The 15,818-nt window shown below is 57.4% G+C and overlaps 2 protein-coding genes and 1 long non-coding RNA gene across 13 annotated transcripts in view; 1 reads left to right on the top strand and 2 right to left on the bottom strand.

Moving 5' to 3' along the window:
* Nucleotides 1-517: 517 nt before the first annotated feature.
* On the bottom strand, nucleotides 518-13,254 carry G6PD (glucose-6-phosphate dehydrogenase). 4 transcript variants are annotated; one of them, XM_067722897.1, is made up of 13 exons: nucleotides 13,097-13,253; nucleotides 12,115-12,242; nucleotides 4,880-4,917; nucleotides 4,691-4,799; nucleotides 3,951-4,168; nucleotides 2,986-3,144; nucleotides 2,773-2,898; nucleotides 2,427-2,520; nucleotides 1,962-2,148; nucleotides 1,639-1,874; nucleotides 1,474-1,550; nucleotides 1,298-1,390; nucleotides 518-1,197 (listed from the first exon to the last, which is right to left on the bottom strand). In XM_067722897.1, the coding sequence occupies exons 1-13, from the start codon at nucleotides 13,206-13,208 to the stop codon at nucleotides 1,107-1,109; spliced, it is 1,668 nt and encodes a 555-aa protein (XP_067578998.1). In that variant the 5' UTR covers nucleotides 13,209-13,253; the 3' UTR covers nucleotides 518-1,106. The 4 variants fall into 4 exon arrangements, with proteins under 4 accessions (XP_067578998.1, XP_067579000.1, XP_067578999.1 ...); XM_067722899.1 differs by having other exon boundaries at nucleotides 13,134-13,251; XM_067722898.1 differs by lacking the exon at nucleotides 13,097-13,253 and adding an exon at nucleotides 12,809-12,967.
* Nucleotides 6,373-9,362, bottom strand: LOC137216824 (uncharacterized). The gene is made up of 3 exons (XR_010939864.1): nucleotides 9,085-9,362; nucleotides 7,948-8,044; nucleotides 6,373-7,784 (listed from the first exon to the last, which is right to left on the bottom strand). It is a non-coding gene; the product is annotated as an uncharacterized lncRNA (long non-coding RNA).
* Nucleotides 8,708-15,818, top strand: part of IKBKG (inhibitor of nuclear factor kappa B kinase regulatory subunit gamma) — a 22,647-nt gene continuing 15,536 nt past the window's right edge. The window contains exons 1-2 of one of the 8 annotated variants that reach the window (XM_067722905.1): nucleotides 8,708-8,887; nucleotides 15,328-15,449. The gene's annotated coding sequence lies outside the window, so the exon portion shown is untranslated. Of the gene's footprint in view, nucleotides 8,888-9,922; nucleotides 10,050-13,382; nucleotides 13,822-15,327; nucleotides 15,450-15,818 lie in introns of those variants that run through there. The other 7 variants (XM_067722906.1, XM_067722908.1, XM_067722901.1 and 4 more) reach the window with 7 other exon arrangements.

Here is a 15,818-nt window from a genome sequence, read left to right as displayed (position 1 = left end):
CGCTGGTCCTGGAGCTCAGCCTGCCGGCCTCGGCACTGGGAGAGGATACCTTTCTGTTGCCTTAAGCTTCCCTGCGTGTGGTGCTTTGTTACAGGGGCCCCAGCAAACACAGGCAAGGGAGGCTGGTGAGGCCAGCTGTGCACCTCTCCACGGTGCCCAGGGTGCGCCCTGGACTTGCCCCTCCCCCTTGGCATCTGTTCCCGAATCCCTTAGCCACTCCTTCCTAAATACTTGTCGCCTCAGTGGGCCGGCAGTGCTCCTGAGTGCCCTGGCTGGGGCAGGGGCACTGCCTGGGGAGGGAAGGGGAAATGAACGTGACTTGTTCTTGTGCCCAAGGTGGTCTCGTGACGAAGTTCTAGGGTGCGGGGCAGAGAGGAGGGGAAGGCCGGGCTTGGTCAGGACTGAAGGTCACGTTCCCGCCCAAGCCAGCGGTGGAGGGAAGTGGGTGGCAGGGAGAGGCGAGGGCTGGGGCCCATGGTCGCAGGTGGCAGGAAAGAAACAACCAGGGGACAGGCAGGCCTGTCTGCGGATTTAATGGCAGGGGACTGAGCCGGGGCATCCCACCTGCCGCTTCTGCTTTTCTGGTGGCGAGGGCACCACCTGAGGGCGGGGTGAGATGGGGCGGCCGTGGAGTGCTGAGTTAGGGTGGCCGCGGGAGCTGTGGGGGGCAGAAGGCCACTCGGGAGGCCCGACACAGGTGCGCTGCTGGGCCCTTCCAGCACAGAGGTCCCTTCCAGTGGGGAACCAGGAATGTCAAGTGGCGCTGAGACTGGGCCGCGCCTGCCCCCTTCCCCTGCGCTCCGAGGACCTTGCCCCCCTGCTGCCCACAACTGCAGCCCTCCTTCTCCTTCCTCCAGGAGGGCTCAGTCTGGGGGACAGAGGCTGGCTCGGGTGGGGATGGTCACAGTGCTGGGTGGCAGAGGAATGAGACTGGGCCCAGGGGCGGGTGGCGTGGCCCGAGCCCGGGCGGGAATGTGAGGCTAAGGGCTGTGGTCCCGAGTCCTCCAGAGGCGGGTCCTCCCGAGGTGGGTCAGGCGGGGGCGGGGAGGGGGTGGTGGCGGCGGGGGAGCACGGAGAGGCGAGGCGGGGGTGGGCCCGGCACAGGGTCAGAGCTTGTGCGGGTTCACCCACTTGTAGGTGCCCTCGTACTGGAAGCCCACTCTCTTCATCAGCTCGTCCGCTTCCACAGGGCCACGGCTGGGAGGGGGACAGGTGGGGGGAGAGGTGAGGAAACCCTGAGCCCCAGAGTCCCCCTCCCCCATCACCCCCATCACCTCCCCCTGCCCGGCCCCCGCACCTGCCGTAGACGTAGGGGATGGGCTGGGCCTTCTCGAGTTCGATCTGGTGCAGCAGAGGAGTGAAGATCCGCCAGGCCTCCCGCAGCTCGTCACTGAGGGGACAGGGGGCGGCGATGGGGTGGGTGGCGGCCCAGAGGGAAGGAGGTGGGGAAGGGGGGGAGGGGCCACCCCTCACCTGCGCACGAAGTGCATCTGGCTCCCACAGAAGACGTCCAGGATGAGGCGCTCGTAGGCGTCGGGGAGCTTCACGTTCTGCCAGCAGACAGGCGGGAGGGAGTCACCGAAGCGCGCGCCCCTTGGAGCCCTGGACGCCACCCCCTCCTCACAGGTGGGCACCCACCTTGTATCTGTTGCCGTAGGTCAGGTCCAGCTCCGACTCCTCGGGGTTGAAGAACATGCCAGGCTTCTTGGTCATCATCTTGGTGTATACGGCCTCATTGGGCTGCACGCGGATCACCAGCTCATTGCGCTTGCACTGCTGTCGGAAGATGTCCCCGGCCACGTCGCAGAACTGCAGGCGCACCTCGGCCTTGCGCTCGTTCAGGGCTTTGCCACAGCGCAGGATGAAGGGCACCCCTGGGGGGACAAGGCCAGCCTTGGGGGGCCGTTCGGGTGGATGAGGGGGCCAGGTCCCACCACCGCGGGCCCAGCGGCATCACCTACCATCCCACCGCTCGTTCTCCACGTAGAGGACGACGGCCGCAAAGGTGGCTGTGGTGGACCCCCGGGGCACTGTGGGGTCATCCAGGTACCCTTTTGTGGCCTCTCCCTCTCCGTTGGGGTTCCCCACATACTGGCCCAGGACCACGTTGCTCGCCTGCACCTCTGAGATACATTTCAACACCTTGACCTGGAGAAGAGCCAGGGAGAGGGGCCCCTTGGGTAACAAGGACAGCAGGTGCCAGGAACCATGTGACTCCGAGGGGTGGCCTTCCTGGACGGGTGAGTGGCCCAGATAGTCAGGAGGCTCCGTCATGCAAGGGCCCTCTGGGGCCACCTCAGCCCACCCTCACTGTTTCTGAAGGAGAAGCTGAGGCCTAGAAGGTCAGTTCTGGGACAAGACACCTCGGGCTCAGGGCTGGTTGCTGCAGAAGGGGGAGGGGCCTGGGAGGGCACAGCTCCACCCACCTTCTCATCGCGGACGTCATCCGAGTGGGTGGAGGCGGGCTTCTCCATGGCCACCAGACACAGCATCTGCAGGAGGTGGTTCTGCATCACATCCCTGGTGGGAGGAAGGAACGGACAGTGAGCTAAGGCCTCTCCTTGTTGGCCAGGTTCTGGGGGCTCAGGGCCTTAAACTGGGCTTGTTTCCTGATCCCCCGTGTCTGCCAGGTCCCCTTAAGGCAAAGGAAGAAGACCGTGACTATTCCTGACTGCTCAGACACTCCTGCTGCCAAAACAGGAAGAGGCGACCCTGCAGGGTGGCGGGATGCCCGCCCCCCCGATCTCCCAGGAAGGGGAACCAGGCTCTCACCGGATGATCCCAAATTCATCGAAGTAGCCCCCACGACCCTCAGTGCCAAAGGGCTCTTTGAAGGTGAGAATGACGCAGGCGATGTTGTCCCGGTTCCAGATGGGGCCGAAGATCCTGTTGGCAAACCTGCAGGAGGGGCAGGGTGAAGGCTGGTGGGCGTCCGAGGGGGCAGCAGCAGGGCCCCCCAGCGCCCAGTCCTGGCCCCGGTCGCACCTCAGCACCATAAGGTTCTGGACCATCTCCTTGCCCAGGTAGTGGTCGATGCGGTAGATCTGGTCCTCGCGGAACAGGGAGGCGATGTGGTTGGACAGCCGGTTGGAGCTCTCTAGGTCCCTCCCGAAGGGCTTCTCCACGATGATGCGATTCCAGCCTCTGCGGGAGGCCAGAGCTGCGTCACTCCCACACCCTCCCTGGGGACCAGGGCTGAGCCCCTCATCCCCCTCCAAAGCCCCTTCCCCAGGGAGTGAGGGCAGAGCCTCCCTGCCGCCGCTCCGCAGTGAGATGAGCCAGCAAAGCTCTGCCGGGCCGGCCCTCCCCCGGCCTCGGCACAGAGAACACCTCCTCTCCTTCCCAGCCCTCAGCGCCACGCTCAAAGCTGACTGGCTGGTGGCTGGAAGGAGCGCCACTGGCTGGCTCTGCTCCCTCCTGGGCCCCGACCTAGTGAGAAAACGGGGAGGGGATGCCAAAAGCAGAGCCACCTCCATGGATTTTAATGTGGAGAAAGATCCCTTATTCCTCACGGAGAGTTAATGTGAGACAAAGTGAAACCGACATGGCCGTGGCTTTGGAAAAACGACAGAGCGCTGAGCTGCTGCGGCACAGGCAGCAGGGTTCCCGTGGACCAACGCCGCCCTCTGGTGGTGGTCGAAGGGACCCTGAGAAACGCCGAAAGCTAGAGTAAGCGACTGGCAGCAAGAGTTTCGTGGAGCAACACTGCCACCTTGTGGTCCTAGGCGGGACTGCTGCCAGGGACAACGGGATTTCATACGGGGGATTTGGAAGCTAAACACGGGTGGTAGCATTTTCAGTAAAGGCTGTTAGAGAACTACTCTTACTCCTATTGCCTTCTTTGGAGAGGTAATTCATGGCAAGAACAAACACGGGACATCTATCTTTTTCAGACTCCCTAGATCGGTCGGCCCAGGAGGCAGGAAGGGAGGGTGAAACAGCAGTCTTACGTCTGGCTCATGCAGGTTTCGTGGATGTTCTTGGTGACAGCCTCATAGACAGTGGGGGGCAGGGCCAGGTAGAAGAGGCGGTTGGCCTGTGGCCCCTGGTGGAGAGCGTTCATGTGGCTGTTGAGGCGCTCATAGGAGGCTGCATCGTTGTACTGGCCAGCCACGTAGGAGTTGCGGGCAAAGAACTCCTCCAGTTTGGGCTTCTCCTCCGGGGCAGCCTAGAAAATACGGACACAAGGATGTCGGACCGGCCCCTCCCTCCCTCCCTGATCCCATAGGCAGGGTGGGCTTCCTGAGAAGTCAGCCATCCTAGCCCTGCACTGGGCTCACTCCCATCTCGTCGGCTTTGCACACCCATGGGGGCGGGGGCCGCGTGACCTAAGACGGAAGCCAGAGTTCAGGAAACTTTGACCTGGGAGACAGATCTCTCTCCAAAGTCATTCCACCAAAGTATGGTATGTTGAGAAAAGTCAGGCTTGCAGCATTTCCATGGTGGAGGGGCCACAGGGTACAGTGGGGAGGAACTGGTGAGCCCAAGTCAGAGGGGGCTGGGAAACAGGGGTCTCAGGCTGGCATCAAGGAAGCAGTGGGAGCAGGTGGGGAGGAGTGCCAGGCTGAGGATCGCTAGGGAGGAAGTGGCCCCGGCACAGGGGCGAAAGGCTGGGCCTGGGGGGAGGGAGGAAGGGCATCTGCGATGGGAGGCGGGTGTGGCACGTATGGAGACCCCAGAAGCCACTCACTTTGAAGAAGGGCTCGCTCTGCTTGCGGATGTCAGCCACTGTGAGGCGGGAGCGGGCATAGCCCACGATGTAGGTGTCTTCGGGCAAAAGGCCATCCCGGAACAGCCACCTGAGGGCAGAGCACAGCTGTGGCGAGGGCGAGGGCAAGAGGACCGTGGGGGGCAGTGAGCAGTGGGGGAACAAGCTTACCAGATGGTGGGGTAGATCTTCTTCTTGGCCAGGTCACCCTGTGGCAGAGAAAACAGGCATGGTTAGGAGCTGAGGACATGCCCTAGATCATCTCCCCCCAGGACACCCGGGTATCCTTGTCCTGCCCCTGTGTACAGCCTGAGCAGCTTGAACTAGAGCCCAGCCTAGCCCTTGACCCTGACCCGACAGTGCTCGCACACTGCCGGGGGCACTTCGAGGCAAAGAGACCTCGTGCTGGCCAGGAGGCAACCACCAACCCGCTGGTTCCACGATCCACAGACCCCAGTCTCTGGTCGAGCAGGCAGAACCAAAGCCAACACAAGATGCCCGCTTCTAAACAGCTCATGGGCTAAAGAAAACCCTAAATTCCCTGGAACCGAATGGCAATGGAAGTAGCACACATCAAATGAGACATGACCTTAAATGCTTAGGTTAGCAAAAAAGAACGGCTGGAAGCTGCTGAGCTCAGAATTCAATTGAAGAAGTTAGAAAAAGGACAGCAGAATTTTAAACCCAAACAAATTACAAGGCAGAGAACAATGAAAAATAAAAATGAATAAAATGGAAAACAAACCTAAAGAAAAGATCAAAAAGCCGAAAGTTGGTGCTTGAAAAAGACTAATCGAAACAGACAGCCTTCTGGCAAGACTGGTTTTTTAAAATAATTAATTAATTAATTATTGGCTGCGTTGGGTCTTCGTTGCTGTGCGTGGGCTTTCTCTAGTTGCAGCGAGTGGGGGCTACTCTTGGTTGCTGTGCGTGGGCTTCTCATTGTGGTGGCTTCTCTTGTTGTGGAGCACAGGCTTCAGTAGTTGTGGCTCACGGGCTCAGTAGCTGTGGCGCAAGGGCTTAGTTGCTCTGAGGCATGTGGGATCTTCCCGGACCAGGGCTCAAACCGTGTCCCCTGCACTGGCAGGTGGATTCTTAAACACTGCGCCACCAGGGAAGTCCCAAGACTGCTTTTTAAACAGGCACCAAGAATTAGGAGTGCAGTGGGACAAAACTACCGATGGGAAAGACAGAAGAGAGGTTTATGAACAACCTTACTGCATGTCTGACAACTTACATGAAATGGACACATTTCTAGAAAAATCCAATATACCAAAACGGAGCAAGGGACCTGAGCAGGCAATGGTTATAAAGGAGACAGGATTGCAGCCACAGCCTTCCCAACGAGACAAGCCTGGCCCTGATCCTGGCACAGAAAGCTCTGCCAGCGGGTCTCCCAGGAAGAGAGAACACCAGTCTGAGGCAAAGCCTGCCTGGGAAGCACCTGCTGAGCCATGTGATGGGGCCCCAGAACCCTGCGGCTGGAACCTCTGAGAAATGCACACAGGAGGCCCCAAGCCCATCTCGCCCATGTACGCAGATACAGATGCAAAATTTCTGCAGAAGATACCAGCAAACCCAATCATGCAACGTCAAAAATGGAATATGTCAGAATCAAGTTGGGGTCATCCTGCAAACGAAAGGTTGGTTTGATGCTGAAAAGCAAAAAAAAAAAAAAAAAAAAAAAAAAAATCACTGAAATTCACCACATTAACAGATTAAAGGAAAAAAAGCTGTAAGAAACCTGTCTACTCCTTTTGATTTTTCAATCTAGCAACCTTGCTAAACTCACCAGATGTGGATAAAGTGTTCCAGACATCAACATCTATCACAATAGGGCCTCTTACCAAACCAGGAATAAAAGGGAACTTCCTTATCTTGATAGACAGCACCTATAAAAACTCTCACAAACATCACATATTGTGGGGAAATGTTGACATAATCCCCTTTAAACAGCCAGGAGCAAGAAAAGAGCGCCTGCCATTGGCTGTTTATTCAATGCCCCACCAGAAGCCCTGACAGCGGCAGGTGGAGAGCAGACAAGACGTGAGGACGGGAAACGAAGAGCCACGCTGGCCCTCTTTGTAGCTGACAGTCTGTCCGTTAAAAGAAAACCACCTCAAAGCAAGCTACAGGCAAATTATTACAATTAATGAGATTTTAGCAAGGCTGATAGATTTTAAAAAATCAACAGATGGGAGTAGAAACAGATTTCTTAGGACACAGAAAGCAGTAATCAGAAAGACGGATAAATGAAGGTTTCAGCAAAATTAGAAACTCCTGTTCACCATAATACACTACTAAGAAGGTGAATAGAAAAAAAGAAAAAAAAAGAAGATGAATCCACCCAAAGGCTCAAATCCATCAACAGGGGATGGACAGGCAGCATCAAGGGGTGAGCCGAGGGGTTCCCTGGCGGGCCAGTGGTTAGGGTTAGGGCTCCTGCTTCCACTTCAGGGGGCCTGGGTTCGATCCCTGGTCGGGGAACTAAGATCCTGCAAGCTGTGCAGGAGGCCAAAACAAAAACAAACAAAAAAGGGATGAGCCAGTGACCCACCCAGCACATGTGAATCTCAAAATCATAATGCTAAGCCCCAGCCCCAGACACAAGACTAAATACCCTGAGCTCATTTAAGTGAAGCTTTAGAAAAGGCAAAATGATTGCACGGTGATGGAAGTGGCAGCCGCGGTGTTCCAGAGCAGGAGGTGGACCACCGCCCAAGGCCTTCCTGGGGAGGTGGGAACATCCTCTTTGCTAATAAAGGTGTGTGCACCTTTACAGTGAAAATGGGTGCCTTTCAACGTGTACAAGTTTTACCTAAAAATAAAAAGACTGAAAAGAATAATAACCGAGCAGAGGGTGGGGCCCGGGTAGCCTGAGCGCTTAGCTGTTGACTTGTGTGCGCGTGAAACTTTCCAAAGTAAGAGCAAGGGTATGAACACACAGTAACTGTGGGCAACAATATGGTCATCCCACGAAAGTGACAGAAGACTCACTAAAATGTCACTGAAAAGTCCCTTCTCTCCACTCCAGTTCAGTCGCCGTGGCCACGGCAACATGCGTTAATTTGGTGACCTGACAAAGGAATTCTCCACTCAGGTGGAAGAGGCTTCCAGCGAGGGCATGGCTGGGGGGGTGGGGTGGGGGGCAGAGGAAGCCTGCGGGGCACAGCAGGCCACCCTTTCATGCGCCCGCCCTGTAATCAGGGAGGGCCGCTGGGCGGAGGCGCTGGACTCACCCTGGGCAGGAAAACCACCTCCAGAGATAAGGACCCAAATCTTCGCGGCAAAATGACCTTAGGAGCCACGTAACCACTGGACGGGTTCTATGAACCACTGCAGAATGGAAGCTGCGTGACCAGAAGTGAAGCAATTCCAACCTGATTAAAATCCCTGCCCCCTAGACAGGCAGTTAGGAAGGCACTTGGGGGGCTCCTGGGTGGTGGTGGAGGTCGGGGCGGACCACTTATGAGACTCAAACGTTCGCGTTCCTCCTGTCCTTGGCTTCAGCCTCCAACTCCCGGGCTGAGCCGACCTCTGCATGCAGACAAGCCCAGGTGTCTGTTCCACCCCAGGTCACCACCTCCAGGCTCCACTGGGACCCCGACTGCCCGAAGTGGGCGGTTCCCAAGCCAGCGTTCCCCATGCTGCTGCCCCTGCCCATGTCTTGCCAACTGCTCAGAACTGATCCCCCACGTGCCTGCCATCTTCCATGGGAGACAGCAGTGCATCAAGGTCCGGCTCCGACCCCCAGCCGGGGCCTCGAGCTGCCCCCGAGCCCAGTAGCCCCCAGCTGCGGCCACCTCCTCCCAGGGCCCATCGGCGCCTGCTTCCTGCTTCTCCATCACTGGGACCGGGCCGGTGGGAGACTCCACTCTGGTCCCCGGGGCTCGGTGGGCCCCGTCTCCTCCCGGGCTTGTCGGGGACTGGCCGGGAGAAACGACCAGCACCACGGCCCACAGCCACCTCCCGCCTTCCTGGCCAAGTGGAATGTTTGCTTCCGATCAAATTCCAGCAGGCTGCCCGCCGGGCCGTCCTGCCTGACTCACGGCGCCCCACACCCCACTGCTCTCGCTGGTCCCTTTGGGATTAACTAGCGATAGAACCTGCTCGCCTTGTTCAGCTCAGCCCTGCAACCAGTGGCCTGTTGGGCTCCGACTCACCCGACGGGAAGACGAGGTAGGACCCAGGACAGTGGGGGGCAGGGGCCCGGGGAGGCCCACCCTCCCCACCAGCCTGGGCTGGGCTCCTCTGCCAGGACCGCTGTGGGAAGAGAGCATGCTGCACATGGTGGGGGCGACGATGGGGCTCCCGAGGACCACAGCAGGGAGGGACGTGCCTGGGGACACATGGTGATGTAGCAGGAGAAGCAGTACCTGATTCAAATTTCCAGCTGTCAGCAAAGGGCCGTGGGCCGCCACCTGCCTGTCACCGCCCAGGTCTGACCTCAGTCTCCAGTTTTATAAACCCTCGGTCTCGGTCTCAGAGGCTTTTAGGGTGGAGGGGCGCGGCAGAGAATGCAGAGGCCGGCTGCCAGCTGGAGGCCAGGAAGGGGTGGGCTATCCCTGTCCCACTAGGGCCACCCGGGTCAAGGATCGCCCAGGTCCTGGGGTGGAGCGCAGCTCTGCTGGGGCCCAGCTGGATCCCAGCCACTGGGGTGAGACCCTGGGGCTGCTGAGGCAGGCTGGGCTGCAAAACCAACAAAAGGGCCTCACTCCTACTCCCTGGGGCTCATGAATCATCAGGCCTTTGGGGGAGTGCCAGAGTCATCATGACACAGCAAGAATCTTATCGCCCTAAGAGGGGAGGCAGCCCAGAAACACCCTGAGGAGAGGGAGGGCTGAGGCTGCCAGATCATGCCGTGCACAGGCCCATCACTGGGATGGGACCTGAGCACCGATTGAGCCCACGGCCCTCGTGGTCCAGGTGGGGAAACCGAGGCCCAGAGAGGCGAGGGACGTGCTGAGGACCATGCAGTGAGCCAATCTTGCCCGAGGGGGCTCCCAGTCCTGTTCTCTTTCTCTCGCCCCGATTGCTCTCTCCATCCACTGTGGGGGGAAAGCGGCTCCGGCCTGGGAGAGGACACATGTGATCTGCCAGGCCCCAGGTTCCTCTCCCAATGCTGGTCTATGAGGAGAAACTGAGCTCTTTCATTCCAGAGCTCTCTGGACTGGGACAGTAAGTACCTCCACTCCCTTCCCAGCTGAGGGTGGGAGTCCTGAGAAGGGAGATAGTGGTCTCAGAGCAGGGAGAAGAGAGTGGCTGAAAGCCCATCGGTAAGACCACAAGCCAGCCTCAGGACACGCCCAGGAAGGAAGCTGGGCATGCGGGCGACGGTTGGGTAAGTGGCCCAGGGAGGAGAGGGGGCAGAGGACGGCCCCGCAGCCCAGCCTGCTCCAGGGGCTCTGCGTCCGCTCGTCCTTCTGAGAGGAAGGCTCTGTTCCATGGCCCTGGGAACATGAAGGCCTGGCAGTGTCTGCTGTCACATGCACTCACCTTGGGTTCCGGCCCCCAGCACAGTTCCCACGAGGAGGGGGAGGGAGGGGGGAGGGGGGAGGGAGGAGGGAGGAAGCCTCCCAGCTGGGCTAGGTGGGAGCTCTTCTAGGTGCTGCCCTTGCAGGGACACCCCCCCCCCGCACCCGGAACAGGAGGAGGGAGAAATACACAAGGGCTCTTCCTCAAGGACCCTCCTCCTCCCCCACTCCACCCTGCTGGAGCGGCACTTCCCACTTCTGCTCTAGAAGCCTCTGGTTATTGCTCCCACAGCAGAGGAGAGCAAAGGGGAACCCTACTGTTGGCAAAGAAACAAAGTTGCCTAAGCCCAAGCCCATCCCACATGAATGCAGTGGAGTCACAGAATCAGCTCAGCAGAGCCCCAGGGCCCTCCACACTTGTTTCAAAAGACCTCAGTTATTAAGTGGAGACAATGAGGTTCAGAGAAGGAAAGACACCTGCCCCAGGCCACAGAGCAAACTTGGATGCTCTCAATGAGGTATCTAAGTGTTGAGGGCCTGGGGTCATATGCCTTTTACTGAGGCCTGGGACCCTCTGTTGGAGCATCCTGTGACAGGCCGGTATGGGGACGGGGCGGGGGGGGGGGGACGGGGGGAAGGAGGAAAAATAATCCTGAGTTACTTTCTCCCCCAACCTATTTCTTAGACAAGGTCCCAGGTGTTAAGGTTTCTGGCTCCTCTAAGGGGATGAGGCCGGGGCCAGGGTGGGGGCCAGGTCTGCTCCGTGTGCTCCTCCTGGGCACCCCCCAGTCCTGGGTGACAGGGGGTCAGGGGACAGTGTTTGGGGTGACCTTCCTTCCCTCCCACTGGCAGAGCCCTGCATTCTGGCTCACTTTTCCAAGTTCTGAAGAGAATCACAAAACTGGCAGGAGGCAGGCTCTGCAAAGCACGGTGGCGTGTTACGACACATGAACGAAGAACTGAGTTCCTCCAGAGCTGAGGGGACAGTGGTGTGGAAGTCACAGAGAGACAATGTCTGCTCCGTCAAGAGCTGACTAGTTTGGGTAGAACTCTTGCTTGAGGTTTATATAATAAGTTACCAGCAAAGATGCTCATATCATGGGTAGCAGATTCTTGGTCAAGTCCACGGTGAAAAGTGAAAAGAGAAAAAAGACCACTTTCACTTTGAGACGAAACCTTGACAGCTCCCCAGCCCCTGCTCATGTCTTACCACTGGGTAGATCTTGTTTCCACACGGCACGTGGGGAGAGTGCTTCCGTCAGGGGTCATGGCTCTCTGAGGACCCACCCTCCCTCTCCTGTTCCCCCACCCTCATCACGTATGGTCAGCGTGCTTTACTTCTGACTTTGCTTCTACTCTTTGGCCTTTCTGATCAGAGAAAAGTGGCAGTTCCACTGGCTAGACAATGGGGCTGGTCTCAGTTCCTCAGCAGGCCTTGGAAGCTGGGGCAAAGAGATGGTATTTCAAGAAAGGTTGAGTGTTTTTCCTCAGGGAACTTGACAGTAGAGAGATAAGGCAGAGACCCAGCCTCGAATCCTACCTCTGGATCTAACTGTGTGACATCTGTCAAGTCAGAAACAGGTTTGGAAAACATACTCCCAGAATGAATCGCTTCCCCTGTTTGCATATCAGTTTTCCCTGTGGAGGAGGAAGTCCAACGAGACAGTCTCTAAGGACCTCCCAGCTCCAGGACATAGGTCTACAGTCAATGGCTGCACACGGACTTCAGAAATGCCTCGCGGTGTGTGTATACTGGGTGGTGGCAGGAGTGGCACATGAGCAAGGGCAACAGCGAGAGCCCAACCGAGCAGAGCCCGAGGGACCCGACGACAATCAGTTGGGAAAGCCCAGGTACCTAAAGGGAAGGGAACTGAAGCAACGTCACGCTCTAAGTCTGCTGATTCTACGATGTGGGGCCTGGGGGAGACTCACCGATGCACCCATGATGATAAAGATATGCGTATCAGCCTGATGGAAGGCATCGCCCTGGTACAGCTCTTCCCGCAGGATCCCGCACACCTGGGTCCGGCTCAGAGCCACCTGCCCTGCCATGATGCTCTCTGGTAGAAGAAAAACTGGTTAACAAGGCAGGAGAACAGAAGAGCATTGAGAAGCTGGCCCCTTTCTGGAGGGGTCCTTTGGGCTCTCACCCAGCTGGTGCCTGATTATTGAAACCACTCACTGTGAATGGCTGGGGAGCAGGACGTTTGGGAGGTTAGAAACTGCTGGCCCTGGGCTCTGGCCATACTCTCTGGGCAACCTTCTTTCATGGTGTATGTTACCAAATTACCCAAAGCATTAATGAATTCCTTCTAGGGCCTCCGCTCTGGGGGACTGAATAAAACCCTGCTGTAGCATTGTACGACCTGCTTAAGACTATCTCACCCGGGGTTCAGGCGGAAACTCCACAATGAGCTGGAGCATGCTAGATTGTGCAGCTGATGGAGTGTAGCTCCAGCCCTCCTCCTGCCACGCTGCGAGACACCGGCAAGCCCCGTGTCCAGTGTGGCGGGGGGGCGGGGATGTAGGGGACTGTAAGATCGGCTAAGACCCTCTCGATTTTGCCCCGTTCCCAAGTATGGGAAATCAAAGTGCCTCGCAGCGCCGCGACCGCCCACTCAGTTACCTGTGCTTCGACGCTGCCACCCGTCGCGCTCGCAGCCCCGGAGTTCCCGGCAGTTTCCGGGGGCTACTCCCCGCCGGCCCATTTAACCGGCGGGGGCGGGCACCTGGTCTGAGCTGACCAGCCTCAGGCGAGACGCGCGGGTGGGGCCTCTGCAGGCCCCTCCCTCGAGGGGCGGGGAGGGCCAAGGGGCGGGCAGGTGCGCGCGCATTCCAGGCCGCCCCCCCCCCCCCCCCCCCCAGCGGACCCTGTGCGAGGGCCCAGCCCTGGCCCACCCTGCCCTTTGAGCACCTGCGCTGGCCGCCGGGCTACGAGCTGCTTTCTTTACCCGCCGCCGTTGTACCGTGTCCCCGATGCTTCGAAAGTCCGCGTGCTGCTCTCTGCTGCTCGCCCGCGTGCCCATCCCCGGCCCGACCCCGCCCCTATAGTCCGGCTTTCTCGCGTGCCCTGGGAGGTCCCGCGCCCTCGCGAAGGGCTCCACTTCCGCCGGCCGCGTGGTCACGCCCCTCGACCTTGTTTGTGGGCGGGGCCTTCAGCAGCCCCGTCCCCTCGCTGGACCGGTCGCCGGATCAGGTCAAACCGGCCCTATTAGATGATAGCCTCGTCGTGGCTCCTCCCATAACGGGGGCGGGGCGGCCAAGCGCCCCGAGGCTGGATGCAGCCGACGGAGAGACAAGGGGGAATGCGGCTCGCGACGCATATTACTGGGGAACGTCCTGAGGGCCAGCTGAAGCTGCCGGGCTCGGGTTTCGGTCTGAGGCAGCCTCCCTCACACCTCTCCCCGGCCGGCCGGGGTCGGGGCCTGAGTGTTTTACTTCCGGATCCCACAGTTACGACACCGGAAGCCGGAAGTGGGAATTTGGCAGCGGGAGAAGGGAAGGGCTACCGCGGAACCCAGGCTTTCTCGGAGCATCGGGGCCCGAGGAGCGCTCGGGGCCCGCCACTCCCGCCTTTCTCACGTCGGACCGACTCTGCTGACAGGTGTGGTCCTCTTTTCCGAAGACAGGGTACCATCGGTGGGTGTTCCGCTGCCTCCGAGACCCCCCCCGGACGACCAGGCTTCCCCCTCCTGTTGGGCCCCAGCCAGGTTCTGCCGCCAGCTTCTAGACCAGGGGCCGAGCCCAGCCGATTTAGGACTCAGGTTACTTTAGCGGCGAGCGGGACTGTTCCTGCCTCTTCTTCCTCCACCACGGCGGAGTCTGACCACACCCCTAGTTTGTGAATGACTCTTCTAGTTCGGAGACATTTTCTGTTCATCAAACTTGACTGCATTTGAGGTTAAGTTCTTTAAAAAGGCCTCAAATATAACTTGGCAGCTAAGTATCTTAACTCATGTGCCTCATTTTGCTCCTTTTGCAAAAGGTGACTGTCTCCCGGACCTCATATCCTTTCTGTGACTTGAGGATGAATGGGCCATCCTGGCATGTTCGAGGAACTCATTAAGGCGGCCACTATATCTGGAGTAGAGTGAGCGAGGGGAGAGTACTTAGAGTGGAAGCCATGGGGGACCAGATAGTGCACGGCCTTGTAGGCGGGTTGTAGGGTCTTTGAGTTTTACGCGATGGGCAATGAGACACCATGGTAGGGATCCGAGTAGAAGAGGAATGTGATCAGAGTCACCTTTTAGGCTGATTGTTCAGCTGATTGTTCGCTGATTGGCGCGGTGGGGAGAACAGACTGCAGGGGGCAAGGGTAGGAGCAGGGTGACCTGTTAGGAGGTTATTGTAGTAATCCAGGTGAGAGACGATGCTGCTCTGATCATTTTATTATGTAAAATTTCAAAGATGTTCAAAAGTAGAAAGAATAGTCTGGTAAATCCAATGTATCCACTTCCCAGCTTCAACAGTTACCAACTCGTGGCTACTTTTGTTTAATTTATACCCCTCACAGTATTCTATTATTTTCAAAAATAGCTTTATTGACATATAATTCACATACCTTACAATTCACCCATTTAAAGTGTACAGTTTGCTGGTATATTCACAGACTTGCACAACCATCACCATTAATTCCAGAACATTTTCATTACTCCAAAAAGAAATCCCATAAACTTTAGCCATCACCCCCATCACCCCATCTACCCCAGCTCTAAGCATCCACTAGTCTCTATGTATTTGCCTGTTCTGGACATTTCACATGAATGGAATCATATAATAGTGGTGTTTTGTGACTTGTTTCTTTCTCTTAGCATAATGTTGTAGCGTGGGAACGTACTAGATTTTGTTTATTCATCAGCTGATGGACATTTCAGTCATTTCCACTCTTTGGCTGTTAGGAGTAATGCTGCTGTGAACATCCCTGTGTGGACACAGGTTTTCATTTCTTTCAGGTAGATACCTAGGAGTTCCCCCATTATTTTGAACCAAATTCCAGACAGTGTAATTTCGTCCACAAATATTTCAGTGTGCATCTCTAAGAAATGACTTTGAAAGAAACATAACCACAATACCACTATCACACCTAAAATAGTTACCATTATTTGCTTAGCATCATCAAATAAATTCTAAGATACATTTTGACAGGATTTCCTGATGGATCTGACGTGAGCTGTGAGCGGCAGAGAGGACTCAAGAAGGACTCCTAGGTTTTGTCCCGCTAACTGGAGGATGGATTTGCCACCAACTGCTAATAAGGAAGGCCATGGGTGAGCTGGCTTCTGGGAACTGTCAGGAGTGCAGTTTTAGAGACGTTAGTTTTTTGTTTTTTTTTTTTGCAGTACGCGGGCCTCTTACTGTTGTGGCCTCTCCCGTTGCGGAGCACAGGCTCCGGACGCGCAGGCTCAGCGGCCATGGCTCACGGGCCCAGCCGCGCCGCGGCACGTGGGATCTTCCCGGACCAGGGCACGAACCTGCGTCCCCTGCATCGGCAGGCGGACTCCCAACCACTGCGCCACCAGGGAAGCCCGAGACATTAGTTTTGAGAGGATGACTAGATACCCAAGTGGAGATGTGGAGTTTGATGTGTTAGTTTGGAGTTCAGGAAGGAGTTCTGATTTGGGGTATCATCAGCATTA

This window comes from Pseudorca crassidens, chromosome X (assembly GCF_039906515.1).
Source record: "Pseudorca crassidens isolate mPseCra1 chromosome X, mPseCra1.hap1, whole genome shotgun sequence".
Lineage (NCBI taxonomy): Eukaryota > Metazoa > Chordata > Mammalia > Artiodactyla > Delphinidae > Pseudorca > Pseudorca crassidens.
The sequence above is the reverse complement of the archived record's forward strand: the minus strand, read 5'-3'. Positions and strand labels throughout refer to the sequence as shown.

Bases quoted from the DNA above. Each gene is read 5' to 3' on its own strand.
- G6PD (XM_067722897.1), bottom strand. From the start codon at position 13,208: ATGGGCACGCGGGCGAGCAGCAGAGAGCAGCACGCGGACTTTCGAAGC. The intron at 3,145-3,950 runs GTAAGACTGCTG...GGCCTCCCGCAG, and splicing joins GAAACCTGCATGAGCCAGAC to AGGCTGGAATCGCATCATCG. The intron at 2,521-2,772 runs GTGAGAGCCTGG...TCCTCCCACCAG, and splicing joins GATGAATTTGGGATCATCCG to GGATGTGATGCAGAACCACC.